At 33.4% G+C, this 18,498-nt stretch overlaps 1 protein-coding gene across 1 annotated transcript; it reads right to left on the bottom strand.

Annotated features, from left to right (window-relative positions):
- Positions 1–12,658: 12,658 nt before the first annotated feature.
- On the bottom strand, positions 12,659–14,014 carry LOC109797154 (uncharacterized). The gene is made up of 3 exons (XM_020357093.3): positions 13,861–14,014; positions 13,655–13,783; positions 12,659–13,065 (listed from the first exon to the last, which is right to left on the bottom strand). The coding sequence occupies exons 1-3, from the start codon at positions 13,928–13,930 to the stop codon at positions 12,833–12,835; spliced, it is 432 nt and encodes a 143-aa protein (XP_020212682.2). The 5' UTR covers positions 13,931–14,014; the 3' UTR covers positions 12,659–12,832.
- Between the last annotated feature and the right edge of the window lie 4,484 nt (positions 14,015–18,498).

The following is an 18,498-nucleotide window of genomic DNA, read 5'->3' as shown; positions in this document are numbered from 1 at the left end:
GTACCGGCCGACCCGTTGGAAGCTAAGAAGTTGCGAACACAGGCGGCTCGGTACTCCATGATAGCCGAGGACCTCTACAGACGGGGGTTCTCCACCCCGCTGCTCAAATGCATAGATAGTCACCAAGCAGATTACGTGATGAGGGAAGTCCATGAGGGTATTTGTGGCTCCCATTCCGGAGGACGAACCTTAGCAGCTAAAGTCTTGCGGGCCGGTTATTATTGGCCAACTCTGAAGGGGGACTGCGCCGACTTTGTCAAAAAATGTGTTCAGTGCCAAAAATACGGGAACCTCATCCATGCTTCAGCTGCTGAACTGCATAGCATTAGCTCTCCATGGCCGTTTACTTTATGGGGCATTGATGTACTCGGCCCATTTCCGGTGGCGAAGGGACAAGTTAAGTTTCTCCTCGTAGCTGTCGATTACTTCACAAAGTGGATTGAGGCCGAGCCGCTTGCCTGCATCTCCGCCGCTAATGTCCAGAAATTTGTCTGGAAGAACATAGTTACCCGTTTCGGCATCCCATATGCCATCATCTCGGATAACAGCCTACAATTCACGGACAAAAAGTTCAACTCTTTCCTGGAAAACCTTGGCATCCGGCATAGGTTTACATCAGTTGAACACCCCCAGTCGAACGGCCAGGCCGAAGCGGCCAATAAGGTTATCCTCACCGAATTAAAGAAACGGCTCGGTTCGGCAAAAGGGGCATGGGCCGAAGAGTTGCCAGAGGTCCTTTGGGCGTATCGATGTACACCACAATCAACAACAAAAGAGACACCCTTTCGCCTGACTTACGGCGCAGACGCCATGATCCCGGTTGAAGTCGGAGAGCCATCATTCCGAAGACAGCACTTCCATGAGGAGTCTAACAATGCTTCGCTCCGAGCCGAGCTTGATGTCCTCGATGAAGCACGGGAAAAAGCACAGATTGTGGCCGAGGCATGTAAACAACGCATGACACGCCGTTTCAATTCAAGTGTTAAGCCGAGAACATTTCACGAAGGTAATCTTGTATGGAGAGCAACCGGGTCAGCCAGACGCAACTCTGCAGAAGGGAAGCTATCAGCCAACTGGGACGGCCCTTTCCGGATACGGCATGTCCTCAACAATGGAGCATACAAGTTAGAAGAGCTGTCCGGCAAGGTCGTTCCTCGGACATGGAATTCTACTCATTTGAAGACATATTACAGTTGAATCAACATCATGTATTTACATTTCAACTATGTATAATGATGCACTCTTTTCCTTGAACCGGTCTTTTCTCCTCTTAAAAAATCGTGAAAAGAGGTTTTGGCCGGCATGGTTTTTAATGAGGCATCCAATCAATAAAAACACAGTTCAATTATCTTTGACTTACTATACATTTTTAACATTAGTTTTTACAAGTCTTCCCTCCCGAGATGTCTCTCGGCTAAGGATGTGACTTTCAATCCTACAAGTCTTCCCTCCCGAGATGTCTCTCGGCTAAGGATGTGACTTTCAATCCTACAAGTCTTCCCTCCCGAGATGTCTCTCGGCTAAGGATGTGACTTTCAATCCTACAAGTCTTCCCTCCCGAGATGTCTCTCGGCCAAGGATGTGACTTTTAATCCTACAAGTCTTCCCTCCCGAGATGTCTCTCGGCCAAGGATGCGACTTTCAATCCTACAAGTCTTCCCTCCCGAGATGTCTCTCGGCCAAGGATGTGACTCAATCCTACAAGTCTTCCCTCCCGAGATGTCTCTCGGCCAAGGATGTGACTTTTAATCCTACGTCTTCCCTCCCGAGATGTCTCTCGGCTAAGGATGTGACTTTCAATCCTACAAGTCTTCCCTCCCGAGATGTCTCTCGGCCAAGGATGTGACTTTTAATCCTACAAGTCTTCCCTCCCGAGATGTCTCTCGGCCAAGGATGTGACTCAATCCTACAAGTCTTCCCTCCCGAGATGTCTCTCGGCCAAGGATGTGACTTTTAATCCTACGTCTTCCCTCCCGAGATGCCTCTCGGCCAAGGATGCAGCTTTAGTTTTAGATCTTCTAACCCGAGATGACTCTCGGCCAATGAGAAAAACATTGCGAAAAGAATTCAAAGCAGTATACGAAAAGAAAAATCGAATTTATTAAAAGGCACTATCGGCCTAGCAACAAAAAAAAAAACGAGCACTATTGGCCCGGAATTACAACGCAAAAACCTAAGAAACTACCTCCGCCTCGCCGGGAATCGGACCAGCCTCAGGCGCTTCTTCCTCCTGAATTGTAACATCCTCATTTGGCTCGTTCGCCCGAGCCGGAGCTTCCTCGTCGGCTTGTTGATCAGGAGGAATAGAAGTGAGGTCCACCAGCTTCCCTTGAAAGAAATCTTTCGTCATGTCAAGATGGAAGTCTGGCGGAAAGTCGCCGAAATGACAGGCTTGCCGAGCCGCTTGGGCAAAGCCGGCCTGATGCTGGCTAAGGACCTTGGCACGCGCTTTCTCCTTATAGGCCTCGAAAGCGGTCTTCTCAGCATCCAACCCCTTCCCTAGTGCAGTAACCTTGTCGGTCTCGGTCTTCAAAGCAAGTTCGAGACGCTGAACCTTCAAGGCCAAGTCGTCGGCAACCCGCCCTCTGCGATCCATTTCAGCCTGGTACTTGCTGTTGGATGTTTGAGCGTCTGTTAAAGCCGCCAGCGTCTCTTGAAGAGACTTCTCCTGCTCAGCGAGCTGCCGGCGCAGCCCATCAGCCTCGCCGTTCGGCTGCATAACTATGCTTTGGGCCATTGCCACGGCCCGCACTTGGAACTCGCAGAAGAAGCTCCATTTTTGAGCCGAGCTCATGCGACTCAGCATCCCTTGGCCGGCTTCAGAAGTTAAGTCTTGACTCAGGAAATCCTGAGCATTGACGTTCCCGGCCAAAAAACTTGGCGAAGATAGACCTTCTGGAACAGGGGGGCTAGCCACTCGGTGTTGTTTGGCCCGGCGACTTTCTTCCTCGGCCCTTGCATCCGGCCTTCTTTTTTCAGGTTGGGGCCGAGTGGGTTTCTTTTTCCGAGCCGAAGACCCTACCCCACCAGCTTGAACGGTAGCTTGATTCCCACCCATCGGGGCTGAAGTCTTGTTTCCAGTAGTCGCCGCCAATTGATTCCGGATCAGGTTACGGATGTCTAGATCGTCATCTCCATGGGCAGCCATTATACCTGCACATTATTAGTCAAAATCAATGATAACACACAAATTTAATTAAATAAGAAAAGTACTATACCAATTAGTTCCTCGACTACATCGACCGATTCAAACAACCGGATCAGAGGACGACATGGTAGAGGCCGAGGTAGTTTGTCTAAAAAACTTAGACTCATTCTCTCCTCCGGGGACATGCGTGATTTGGAAACCGTGTCGTACTTGCGCGGCTTCCGGGTCCAATACAAGGGAAATAGGGGATTCCCTTCGGCATCAAAGAAATACTTTTTTCCTGGTTCTGGCCGAATCATCACCTTCATAAATCCCACTTTAAATTTTTTGTACGAGGTGGTAAAAGGTTGCAGCAAGCAATCATTGTGACGAATCAATGACAGCCACTTAGCCTTTTTCGTCGGCCGAGACGTATAGAAGTGCAGGAATAGATGTGGAGTGGGTTGGAGACCGAGGGCTAGACACAAATGCCTAAACCCTTGCATAGCGGCCCAGGTGTTCGGGTGAAGTTGGCTCGGCGCCACATTAAGAAGTCGAAGTATACTCATGAAGTAATCGTCAAAAGGGAGGGATATCTTCAGATCCCGGAACATATAATCATACACGTAAAAGAATGGGTATTTGGACGATCCTTGATTCAAATAAACGAAGTCTGGATTCGAAGCCCCGTCACCTCGGCACGGTTCAAAAAAGACAGCAGAAGGTTCTTCATCTTCGGGAAAGTTTAAAAACTTTATGGCCGATACGAAGTCCACAAGAGACTTCTTGCTCGTATACCGAGAGTATACACTACCAACTTCACCATGTACCCACGAATACCCGGGAGTCGATATGGGAGGAAAAATTCTTGACGATTCCCCACCCCGACTCGGCTGATCTTCAGAACCCGCAATCGATGCCGAATCATTCCCGCTTTGCGACCGATCGGACCCCGAAGCCGACTCTGTGGAATCGCCCCCATTCGAAGCTGAAGCCGACGCTACCTCCTGGTTCGGCGTCGTCCTTAACCTAGATTCCTCTTCGTCCCCAGAGGAGTCAACATGAACAATGTCCAGGTTAGCCATTACGTACCTGATGATTGAACTTGACCAATTGCTGTTGAGTACTCAAAACGCTCTCAAGTATCTTCGGCTCGGAGCAGCTAGTAAGTTTGCATGTGGAAACCCTTCCTCCTACACATCTATTTATAGGCGTTCTTAATAGGCAACTGAAGAGACACCCCCTCGTGCCTACCGTTGGATCATTTAGATCCAACGGTCTAGGGCGCGCAACTCTTCGCATGCGGTTATATCCCTTCGCTTCCCACCATAACTTCTCGCGTACGCCATCAACTGCCCAACGGTTACAACCCTTCATATCCCACCATAACTTCTCGCGTACGCCATCAAATGCCCAACGGTTACAACCCTTCATATCCCACCATCAGTTGTAACCCTTAGCTTCTTCTTCAACACACCAACTGAGAAATCCTGTTTTTATTCCATTAACCTTTCGCGTCGCTTCGCTCCTCAAAGGCTGGGGGGCTTGTGTACCGGAGAGACCGTATCGGTCACGTGGGCCAACACGTGCCATTTCGTCAGACACTCATGCATAGTAAGCCACGTACAAGCATCACCATCAACGTCGGCTCGGCATGAGGTCGAGAACCGACATCAGTCTGGTTAACGCCAATATGGACCATCATCACTCATCGAGTCGGCTCGGTCAAGTACCGTTCCGACATAGATCGTACCGGAAAGTATACAAGCTGTCGTATACGGACTAGACGGCTCGGTCATTTGCCGTTCCGACTAGTATTGAATAGTCGGCTCGGCCTCTTGCCGAAGAGTTAAACAAGTCATAACGGTAATCACAATTAAGAAAGGTAAGTACATGATTAAAGCCTAACAACCAATTAGTACCGTATTACCTAATTTGGTAAATATCTGAGAGGGCCCATCACGCTCAGGCCCATGTCAGATGCTATAAATAGGTCACACACAACAAGGTATGTCACTGTTCATTCATTACCCTAGAAAATCGTGCCCACACTGACTTAAGCATCGGAGTATCTTTTGCAGGTACCTCCCCCTCCGAAGAATCCACCTAAAGCTCTCGTTCGGTCCTCATATTCCCCTGAAGATTACGAGTGTACCCTCAGGCAGGTACAATGATCAATCTTGTGTTTTGAATTAAATGTTCAGAAAATGATAAGCGTGGTGATTTGGGCATGAAATAGAAGATATATTTTAAAGTTGTGAGCTATTAAGTTTAATTTTGATGAGGGGTTATGATTAAAGGAATAGTTATATATACAAAAAAGAATGTTAATGGAATTCTCCCTCATGAAGATTGAAGAAGCATGCTTGCCATCATGGAGATACTCTACCTATTTACTAACCACATATGCACAACATGTATGTTCTTTACAGTAATTAAGATTTTCTTTATTATTAAATTATGAGTGTACCATATAATATAACTATGAAAGAAGCTAATTATTTTAATGTCTTTCGGTTAGTGTTGTGTCTGGAAACGCACGCGTTCCATCATGCTTTTGCTTCTCAGTTCTTACCTTCTCAATTTGTGTTAATAATAACTCTACAACACTTTCTGCCCTTTTTTCCCTCTATATTTTGGAAACATGTATTTATGATTTAAATTTTAAACTATATGTTTTTTTTTATTTAATTAGTTTTCAATTTTTATGTTTGTTTATCATTTGGTCATCTCACCCATAAAAAGTTTTATTCCCTAACAAATATTCTAATTAATCCTTGGCAGCAAGTAATTATTAAATACTACTGTAAAATAACAGTATGAAAGGAAATTGAGAAAATAAGAATGCATGGAGCCAAATTATAAGGTTTTACATGTTTTTTTTAATTAAGAATAGAGTTTGATTTCCATCTTAAATATAAAGTAAAAACAGAAAGAAATTTTAGTCCAAAAGCTTCGTTATTTTATTGTAAACAATTTTTCTTTGGAGTATCAATAAATTTAAAATCCCCACAAAGTGCTGTAAGATTATAACGTTCTATTTTCAATCAAAATGGACTAAATAAACCTATTAGCATCAATTCATCAAACATAAAATTAAATAATTAATATATATGTATGTGTATCAAATTATAAATTTTTGTTTGGTAAAAGTGACAAAATTTATTAAGTTAAAAAAACACTAATTTTCAACGTTCATAATAATTTGACATTTCCATTAGTATAAGCATGTGTAGAAAATTATGAATTTATTTTACTTTTATTAGTTAAGATTTAGGATAAATTCATTTTTTCTTTTATATTTTATATCTTTTCATTTATCCTTGTACTAAGGATGAGTGAATAATATATAATTTTATCGAAATTTTTTTTCAAAGAAATTAGTAGTTTATCTTGACCTTGCATGAAATCGTAAACTTTTCACTACTATTTTTTTTTTTTGATGAATTTCTTAAAGTATAATCTAATTTTTCATTAGAAATTAATTGTTTAACTTTAATGTTTTTTTTCTAATAAACTTTTCACCTTAAGTCCAGTGAATTCAAAAAATTATATTAAAATTTCACTTTGTTTAGAAAAACATGATATGTTGGAATGAATACATACATACACATAAACATAGTTTTATTATTTAAAAAACATGTAATAACGATATAAGTTTTTAGTGTGTAAAATTTATGCATTTGCCTTCCAAATTTGAGCCAACTACGTTCTCTGCAACTTAGATACCATCCATTATAAAACTAAGTGGCCACAACCACAAATCTCAAAAGACAAAACCAACACCAACCATTTTTACTAAGTGCCCCATTTGCTTTATCTTATTAAAAAAAAGTTTTAACTTTAGAAAACAAAACAATTGTTTTTCTCAAATTGAAACAAAGAAAGATTAATGCCGGAGATCTCATTCTTTGGGACTAAAAATAGTATATTAAACCTAATTTATACTCTTATAAAATTGATTTGAAAGGGAAAAGTTATACAAAGTTATACACATTATTTTAACTTTATTAGTTATCACTAGTTAATAATATAAACACATATTACTATGGGCTGAGATTTATTAAATATTACACAATTTTACAAGTCTTATTTAACAAGTTATATTCATAACTTTATAATTTTTTTAATAAATTTTAATGAATAACAGAAAATATATTAAAAAGTATACTGCTATCACTCTTCATTAGCTGCAACTTTTTTCTATTATCATGTGTACTTATTAGTAAATGATTTATTATTTATGTGGTTATCATCTACTAATCCCCGAGCCCAAGTCCCACCTATACCCTTTTCTTCTAGAAAAAAAAAAAAAGAAAAGAAAAGTGGGACAGGTTCAAGGTGAAATCAAAGATAGAAAGGACATAGATTTGTCTTTTAGGTGTTTTATTTGGGCCCCACAACTGTCCTAAAGTCCATGGGCCAATTAATCTTTTTGCAGGGGCCATATAATTCATGTTTCGTACAGTAATATGGGCTACCCACAGACCAAAATACAATGTTTATTGTAAAGTTGGCAAAAACCATTCCAAAAAAAAGAGAATAAAGTTGGCAAGATTATAAAATTTTAGCCAATGCCCAGAGGGGGTGCTGCATGTAACAAATTATAAGTAGGAACAAAATTTAAATGGTGGGACATATTTTTTTTTTAATTTTTAATTTTAATGAGAACATGCATATATTAAGAATGAAAGAACAAGACAAAGTGAATTTCCCATATATGTTGTTAATGATGTTACTTTGAGTATACCAGTGTGGTTCCAAAACAATGATGGGGAAGATGAGGTTTATGATTTGCTAAAGTGTAAAAATAAAATAAAAAATGTGAGATGATTTTCATTGAAAGTGGTCGAAACTTTTGCAAGTGCTTTAGGTTATACTTTATAGCTTTATTGGAGCTGACAAAAGGGTTGGGGTGGTCATGGGCCTATGAGCTGCAAAGCCGAGGCTGCTGGATTTCCATGTGTGTCTGTGAGAAAAAGAGAGATTTTAAATCCAATATGATTCTTTTTGCTTTATTATGCTTCCATCTCTGCATTGCACATATATACAAAGCCCAATATTATCCCTTCAATCAAGATTTTTTCTTTTTCTTTTCCTTTTGGGATGGAATTTCGTATATCCATGGTTCCTGTGATATATATGATTATAAGTGCTTTTAAGATTTTTTATTGAAAAATATGTGTATTTTTTAGTAATTTTTTTAAAAAACACTTCTAAAATTGTATCTAAATAAAAGTGCATTTAAGTTTTCTAACAAGAACTTAAGTGAAAATTAAGTAATCATTTAAAAAATTTAATATAAAAAAATTCATTTTTTTTACGATAACACTTCAATTTTAACTTATCAAGATAAAATTAATGAAATTTTAATAGATACCAAAAAATTAAACATAAGTTCACACGTTATATTTTTTTATCCATATTTATTTGATTAATTATGGGCGAAAGAAATATGAATTAAATATGTCCCTAGTTTTTATAATATACTTGTTTTATGTTTCTAGTTCCTATAATTTTTTAGGTTTATTTTGGTCTCTATAAAATCTTAATTGTTAATTTTAGTTTTTTGATGTTATTTTTTAAATTGCTACAAGATATAGACTTTTAATAAGATTCTTATAATATCTTATTTTACGATTTTAGTCATTGATTTTTTTCAATAGATTTTTGTTACGTGATCAATAATAGTGTCAAAGATTAAAATTATAAAATAAAATTTTACAAGGGACAAATCAACAACATTTTTGATAAAGATTAAAATCATAAAATGTATATATGTAATAAAATACATCATTTTTAATAAAAATAGGTATTTAGTGTTTATTAAATATATATCAATGAAAGAGGAAAATAAATCCTTATCTATTAGTTCGCCCTAGACCCATATATTAACAGAACCAGATTATATATTTACATGGATAACAAATAATGCATGTGTTGAAATATTGACAGTAAATTTTTTCATTAATTATGATTATTTATTTTACTTTCACTTATTTTATAGTCAAATCCCAATGTAGAGTATTGCTAGCAGCCAGAAGAAGTTGCTCATAGAATGAGTTGACCAAAGACCAACAACTTAATCAGATGATAAATCTTTGTCTAAATGTGTTTTTCTTGATGTTGCATTTTGTGCTTTCGGCTTTCTAGTGATATTGGAGAGGAGAGCCTTCTGATTTTTTCACTCTTCAACATTCAACGTCCTTTGGAACTAAACAAACAATGATGAGATAAGGCATGGAAAAAAGTGTTTTGTGATGAACAATAAGGTCACGTGGTCATGAAAAATACAAAAAAGGTTTTGGGGTGGTCAAATCTTTGAAAAGTTCGCATTTTGCAAGTTTGCTTTAGACAAATATCTTATATCCGTGTATTGCAATTGGCGAGTTCATTGATTGGTGTATATTTACGTTAAGTAAGAAAATTAAGGCAAGTTATAATAAAGTTCTTCCTACCAACTTTTAATGTACTTATATTCAGGCATGGAGCTAGTGATAGATGTTAAGGAGTAAAAATTTAGGTTTATATATGTGTCAATTTCAAATGAAATATTCATATTTTCTAAATATATTTGGAGATGAGGTGATTTTAGCACTAAGTTTTAAAATTTTTAAAATTACAATTAATTTTTAGTTTAGTTAACTTTTTTCCTTCTAATATTAAGTTTTAAAATAAATTTTAAAAGACTCTTATCTTGTTAAAATTAGTTTAAGGACATGTGTGTGATGACAATAATGATAATAGTATTAATAATTATGGTAGTGAAAATAGTGTTTAAAATAATAACAATAATATCAATAATGGTGATAACGGTGTCAATAATAATAATGACAACATTATTACTTTTACCAGAGGTGGAAATGATGATGTGAAGAACCATCGACAAATTTTACAAGAATGTAATAATTTATAATTTAAAATTAAAAACTAAATTCACAATTTTTTTTTCTTGATTTTGAAAATGAATGTATAAGTATTTTGAAATTGTGTTAAAAACCAAATTCACAATTTTTTTCTTGATTTTGAAAATGAATGCATAATAGTTTTCAATATTTTTTTATTTATTATTAACTCCTTAACGAGAATATAGAAAGGATTCAAATTCATTGAAACATGTTAACAATTTCCTTTATCTCCATTCAAGTCGTTGATTATTGCGTCATATCCGTTAACATTGAGTTTAACTCATTAAATATTAAATCAAATTTATTTATTTTATTGAAGAGACAAGCTAAACCCTTACCCACTTACAGCAATATCCCTGTGTGTAAGCATACTAACAAGAGAAAGTGAGAGAGGAACAGTTCATAACTTAATATTATATATTTTTTATTGGGTAAATGCATATATTAATGAATTTCGAAAAGCCACTAAAGGATGAATAGAGAAATTAAAATAGTAAGAATCACCATCAGCATCAGAAGAATCACAATGCCACACGTGATTTCCCAAAATATTTTCTGCTTTGTAACTTTAAGATATTTCCCTCAGCTTCCTTCCTTTGAGAATAGTAGAAGTTTGGAATAAATCCAGAAGAGTGTTCAATGTCCGTTGTGTGCAAAAAAACTTCCCAATCTGTGATACTCACATTACCACAAGCAAGATTAATCTCTAGACAAATAGATTATGAGCTACCCGTGACAAAACAAAAAAAAATCAATGTTTTGCGAATTTTGTTGCTGATAAGGGGGACTTCTACATGACCTGGCGAGAGCAGCTAAGGACTCTGCCTTTATCAACTTCATTCTCTTTGTAGTGTAGTTCCAAAACTTCAATTCCATTGTTGAATTCTTCATCAGGACTAAGGATGTTGCATTCAGAAGCTATAGCCATTGCAGTTAAAACATCCACACTTGTGATTAAGTTGAGCTTCACCCTTGCTTTGTTTGCAATCTTTTACAGCTTTGGTTACCCCAGCTAGCATAGTATCCTACGAACCAATCAAGGCTAATAATTGAGTCATCTTCTAGTTGTTGATGAGTACCCAGTATCATGATTTTCTATTTTGAGTACTTCATGTGCATATGATATGCACTTGAACCCTTTAGCCATCACTTGGACTACATGATATAGCTTTCTCAATCACTTCAATCCCATAGCCATGGAACAAGGATGTTAGATAAAAGCATTGCCTTGGGATTTTCAATTTTAGATGAGTACAAATACAATTTTAGAGTTGCAACTAAATGTAAACTGAAATATGACTATAGAAGTGATGTGTACTAATATTCTCGTGTTAAAATCTATTTGAATATAAATTTAAAAATATTTTTGAAAGTTTCTTTAATAAAAATACTTTTTATTTCTAATGAAACTTTCAAAAACACTTTTATCTTGTATCCAAATAGACTTTTACACTATTTCCCATAATTTTTTTAAGTAAATACTATACTTAAACCTGAACTCATTTAGCAATCAATCTTCCTTTGTATTATAAACACACACACACACATATATATATATATATATATATATATATATATATATATATATATATATATATATTCTAAATTAACATAAAGTATGGGTCTAATTGTCATTTTACAAGGTACTGTCCCTTCTCTATTTTTGTGTGGATAACATGAATTTTGAGTCTAATTGTCATCTCTGTTTTTATTAGGTACTACCCTCACCCGTGTTTTCGAAAATTATTCCCCTTATATTTATTATTTTACTGCAAATCTGTCAAGAGTCAAATGACATTTTATCACAGTGTCAAGATAAGAAATCAGAATATACCAACACCTATAGCCAAAGATGTTATGAAAAAGTTTCCAATGATATAACAATTGAAATTGGAAAAGAAATACCGCAAGACGGTCAAGCAGATGTTAAAGGGGAGAAAACTCGATTATTACAATAGATGTAGCCAAAGATTCTTAGGAGAAAGAAGCCTGCTTGAAAATGATTCACTGAAAGGAGATACTCATGCAAATGACGTAAATTAAAAAAATGAAATGAGTCCAAGAGATGAAGTTGAAGATGTTCAGAAACGTACTGGACTCTGAAGATTCAACAACTGAACTTCGAAAAGTTACATATATGAAGACAATCACACGACACCCCCTTCTCCCCACCCCCAAAAAGAAAAAGAAAAAAACAGAAGTAATTTTGAATATAACCACCCAATATGGACTATAGTTTCTAATCCTCTTTTAAATTCTCCATTCTTTATTTTCCTAGCTAAAAGAATTACAAAACCAATGGAAATTTCCAAACCAAACATTTTCTGCTTTCTGCATATGACACTGATGACTAATCTATGTAACATGTCTATGTTATTGATAGGTGAGAGGAAGATATATGTAATTACCTTTGATAGTAAAGCCCGATTATTTGTCATTCACTTCATTGCATGGGAAATTGTCATACCCATACCCAAAGACAATGATTCTGGCAACAGCTATTGTGGTTGTGGTGATGTGACTACAAATCAAAATACAAGAAAATACCAATTTAGTAGGATAATTCACTTTGATCAAGCTACTAACAATCCTATCCATGGCTATTGTAAGCACCATGAGGGGGTTGTCAAAGAGATTTCCATTAGTGAAATTCATGGCTCATGACCTCACCATATTTTGTTTCTCTACAAACACAACTTGCTTTTGAAAAATAATATACGAAAGAGAAAAATCTACAATTAACACCAAGGAATATGAATGTATTCTTCCACTCTGTTACAATCATAATTCGATACTCTTATTTCTTCTTGAGATCAATTCCAGCCTTCTTTGCCACTGCATCAAGTCCATTCTTCTCTATGGTCTTCAATGCTTTCGTTGACAAACGAAGCTTTACATAGCGCTTCCCTGCTTCCCACCAAATTCTCTTGTACTGAAGGTTCACAAACTGCAGTTTCTTAGTCTTATGGTTTGAAAATGATACTTTGTTGGCCCTGTTTGATTTCTTTCCCGTGAGGGGACACACTCTCCCTGAAAAAACAATAAAATCACAGCACTATAAGAATCAATCACCAGGCTGCTAGTTAAAACTGTTTCAAAATAATGATCACAATTGCAGTTGGATGCCTCGCAAACCAATGACTATGTTTAGTGAAGATTCACACAAACAAGCAATAATATTAGTTATGCATGTCAAATAATATTGTTAGTTATGCATGTTCTCTAATTAAAAAGTTAAGAGGGAGTTTGGTTTCAAAAATATATTTTCTATTTTCAATTTTAAATAAAAGACGTCCAGTTACTTTTACTTTATTTTCTGTTTTAAAAAAATTTACAGAACAGTGAAATTAAGAAACAAGGAAATTCACGTGATATTCCTACATTTGTTTTCTTACACTAATCCCCTTTATTGTTTGAAATACGTTATAGTCACACCTAATGTTACTCGAAAAACAAATTACAGCAGGTCCAGTGTGCCTATAAGGAGGGTATATGCAAGTTATGTTGTGAATTTGGAAGAAACCACAGGGAGTGAGTGTACAGATGAATTAATTAGGGATAAAACTCTAACTAGAATTGGAGAACAACATCAAGAGTAGTAGCTAGAGAATTGACTTACTGGCAACGATAGGGAGAGGTGGAGTGAGAGTGAGAGTGAGAGTGAGAGTGAGAGTGAGGGGTGTGGGAAGCAATTTGGGGTTGCAGATTCTGAGGCCGCTCAACTGAGAGGTGACGAACCCAAGATCCGCTGAAAAGGGTGAAATGAATACTTCATTTGACATTTGAGGAAATGAAAATGAAAGTGAAGAAGAAGAATTGACTTACAGGGCTTACTCACACCGAAGCTGTTCCTGAATGAAACCGCACAAGTTGCTGTTGCTGTTGCTGTTGCCATTTTGCCTCTGCCTTCGTTATCTCTTCGCACTGCGCTGCCCACACACGCTGCACCCGGATAACATCTATATTCAAAAGTCTCAAAATTTCCCATTTCTTTTTGGTAATTTAATATTTTTATAGCTATTTTTAATTTTTAAAACATATACATATAATTATAGGTTTAAATATGTTTTTACCTCCTTAAATTTAAGACAAATTTATTTTTGATCGCTCAAATTTAAAATTATTGTTTTTTAATTTCTATAATTTTCAAAAATCTTATTTTAATCTCTCAGATCACCAATAACATATCTTAAAGTAATAAATTAAAACGATTATGCAATATCAATTAGATTTAATGTAATATTTTCAGTAATAAAGATACCAATAGATAGATTTTATGCAATAATATTTGATAAATTTTTTAACAAAATTTAAATATAAGGACTAAAATAAATTTTTTTTTTGAAATTATAGGGACTACAAACATTAATTTTAAATTTGAGGGACTAAAAATAAATTTACCCTAAATTTAAGGGATTAAAAATATATTTAAATCATAATTATAATAAGATAATTTTGAAATGATTATAATATTTGCATATAACATAAAAATCGAATAATGTTAAAAAATCAACGTAAAGTTATAAACCGTAATATAGAAGTAATAAAGAGATAATAAAGGAGAAAATATAAATTTTTTTGTCTTATTTTTAACATGGAGATAGTTTATTTATAGATATAAATAGTTACAAATAAGATTATTGTATTAGGTGAAATATAAACAAAAATAATGAACAATCACTATTAAATATTCATTACACTCCCTCTTGGATGTCCATTGTTTGAGAATATGCCATGTTAAAACCTTATTAAGAAAAATCCCGTTGGACAAAAATTCAGTGAAGGAAAAAAATATATCATTCTTTAATACAACATCATATACTATCTTGTTCAAAACCTTGTGAGAGAAACCTAGTGAGACAACCATGATGAAGGGAAAAAAAGTGTAGAATGTCTCTAATGTAGACAATCATCCTTAAGAAAAAGACCAATCTAGTGTATTAGTTGTTCAAAAATTGTACTTGTTAACGACTTTATAAAAAAATTTGATAGGTTCTCACATAAGCAAACTTATTGAATAACTATATCACTACTCCTTTGAAGATCATAAGTTTAAAAGAACTTAGGAAAACTATGTTTTCTTCCATTTCTTTTAATTCATTCTTCTTTTAACTAAGCAATAAATGCAACAATCTCTCATATATGACTATGCTATCACATGTAAACAAAAGTTTTGACCAAAAAAGCTTTAAGATAATAAAAAAATGTTTTTGACTTTGTTCCAACAATATTTCATGTAAGTGAAAAACTATATATTACAAGTAAATTAATAACAAATTATATATCAAGTGACGTATAATCAACAAGATATATCATTGCTCATATGACTAAGTAACACTATCCATTTTCTTGAGATTTAGAATGATCATAAGTTTAGAATCCACGTACTAAGATCTGACAATCATTGGAGTGCACAATAAATGTGATATGTCCATATAAATCTTTTTAAAAACCTTTGTTATATAAACTTGTTGATGCACAGGAAACACCATAATTTATATATTCAAATTGTAATGATAAGCAAAAATTATTTATTTTACATCCTTTGTCTCAATCTCATCTTTGTGAAATCTATAACTTTTTGAATCTCTTCCAGTGTTCCAAAAATATTTATGTCATCTACACAAATAGAAATCATGATAAACTCAATATTCCATATATTTTCTTATAAATACATGAAAAAATCATATGATTCTCTTAACATATATTCGTTAAGATGATTATACCACATCATACATATTATTCTAGTACACAATGTGACTTACTCAATTTGATTGAATAATCTTTTAAAGAACTTGCACCAATGTTTTTGATATGTTAAATCTTTTAAGGAGTTTTATTTAAACTTTTCCATCAAGTGTATCACGAAAATGCTTGTAAAATACATTAGAAGTAAATTGAGTTCTTTATATATATCCTAACTTATTTGGTATTGAAAAATACTTACATTCACTACATGTGGATGTCTTTTTAAGTTAGATGTTTGTGAAAATCCATAATTTTCAAGGCATGTTTTGCATCTCCCAAGTTCATTATTCTCATATTTTTTTTTTACATAAAAAGATCATTTCTTAGAATTTATTATTTTGATATTGTCTTCAAGACCAATTACATCTAAATGCATTTCATATTCACATAATACAACAATATACAAAAAAAATGAATAAAAGAATACTACTAATGAGATATTCTAATTTTGAAACATGAATTCAAGAATATAACTTTACTTAAATAAGATTTATTATATAAGCATGTACCTTTGTGCCTTTGAGTTTTGTTGTAAAGAGTCGTGCTAATATCATGTTATAAAAATTAATATAAAGTTATAAACTATAATATAGAAACAATAAAAAGAAAACAGAGAAAGCAATATAAAGGAGAGTATGTAGAGTTTCTTGTCCTATTTCCAACAATGAGATAACTTATTTATAAGCATAAATAATTAAAAATAAAATCATAATATTAAATGAAATATAAATAGTAATAATTAACAACCATCATTAAATATTTATAACATATAGTCATTATTATTTTTTAACTAAACTAAGAGTTTATTACATGAAAAAAAACATGTCACACATAATACCATTGACCTACGTAATGTCAAGTAAAATACTAAATATTGATCTAAAATTATTTCATTCATAAAATTATTAATTACTTTCCCTTTATCGTATTCATTCAAAAATTGTTTTAAAAAATAATAATGTTATCATTTTTAATGTAGTATTAATTGATTTTTTTATATAAATTATTCAACTATTATAATTAAAAATAATATATTCATTGATAAGATAAATTATTATAATAGAATTGTAAAAAAGTGAAATATTTATTATATTTTTTAAGTTATGTAAAGAAACTTTAAAATGTTGGGAGTATTGTTAAAAAAAAAAACATTTCGCACATAATACCATCAATTGACAACAAAAAAAATTAATATAACTATTATTTTTGTCAAAGAAAATATTTTAATACATTAAATGATATTTTAAAATATTACATTTTATTTTTTTTATTAATAAATAGAGTTATTATTTCTTATTTCTTATGATATAATAAATAGGAACATATATGATTAAAAATATTTCTTTATGCGTAGTTTAATGGATTTATTTTAAAACCTTCATACTACTTTTAATGCATTAAAAATAAACTTTTAACTTTTTGATATACATCTAGCAATTATTAAATGGAGAATTTGACTATGGGTTTAAAAAATTGGAAAATTTTATAAAATTAAAATATTCAAATTTAATTTAAATATATTAGAAAACTCATTTAATGTAATAATAATTATCAACATATATTAAAATAATTTAAGATATTAATCATATTTAATTAATTCACTAAGAATGTGATTTCTACTTAATTACATTTTTTTAACAATATTACTTGTATATATTGTTAATTGTAATATCATAATTCTCCTAATTATGTATATTTATGATATATGCAATTATGTATATTGTTTGATGTTGTTTAAGTTGTTTTATCTGTTGTGAGATATAAGTTAGTGTTGATATAATCCTAGACTTAAGATATAACTTAAATATGTAAGAGTTGATATGGGGAGAGCTAAAACATATAAGAAAAATTTGAAAAAAGAGCTTCATAAGTTTATATTTCAATATTTCTAGAAACAAGTTAGAAAAAAAAAACTCTAAGACTTCAAGTTGCTATTCAAGCTTTTGAACGCTTGTAATTAAGATTGTGGATCTTCCCCAAAGTTAGAGATTGGAGTGTCTTGAACACAATCTAAACTATAATAGCTCAGACACATTAGAATTAGAGATCTAGAGTTTTATATAGGTGTGAGACTGTGCAGTTGATGATGACTTAAATTAATTAATTTATTTTACCAATACCAACAATATGTATATACTTTTAAGTAGCTCATCACTTAAGAACTCCACAAAGTATGCTTGACCCAAAGTGATTTAACGATGAGTAATCTTCTGAGAAGTTTCTTAGAAAGTATATAAGGACAAAATACATTGAAAAGAATTGTGTTGTTTGTGTGGATAGTCGTTAATCCTGAAGGTGATTAGACATCTTAGAATGGGCGACCCATCGAGGATTTTGATCAATGAAAGATTTTGACCAATAAAAAACTGTGTAAAATGTCACTCTATGAAAAAAATCACTAAAATATCAAATTTGAAGGGTATTACATAAACCATCACACACATGTGAGTGTAATGTATCATTTAGCCTAGTCTAATAAAAAATGGACATGTCACTGCTACATACGATTAACATTGTTAGTAAAACAACACAAGAAAAGATAGCATTGCATATATTTTTGTAATAGGAGAATCACATTAAACATTTTAAGAAAAGAAATGCTAATAAATCACATTGAACATGTCAGTACTACATAGGACTAACATTATTAGTAAGACAACAAAAGAAAAGATAAAGTTACATATTTTTTTGCAACAAGAGAATCACATTGAACAT

This window comes from Cajanus cajan, chromosome 7 (genome assembly GCF_000230855.2).
Source record: "Cajanus cajan strain Asha chromosome 7, NIPB_CcT2T_4, whole genome shotgun sequence".
Classification (NCBI taxonomy): Eukaryota; Viridiplantae; Streptophyta; class Magnoliopsida; order Fabales; family Fabaceae; genus Cajanus; species Cajanus cajan.
This window is presented reverse-complemented; position numbering and strand designations above follow the sequence as displayed.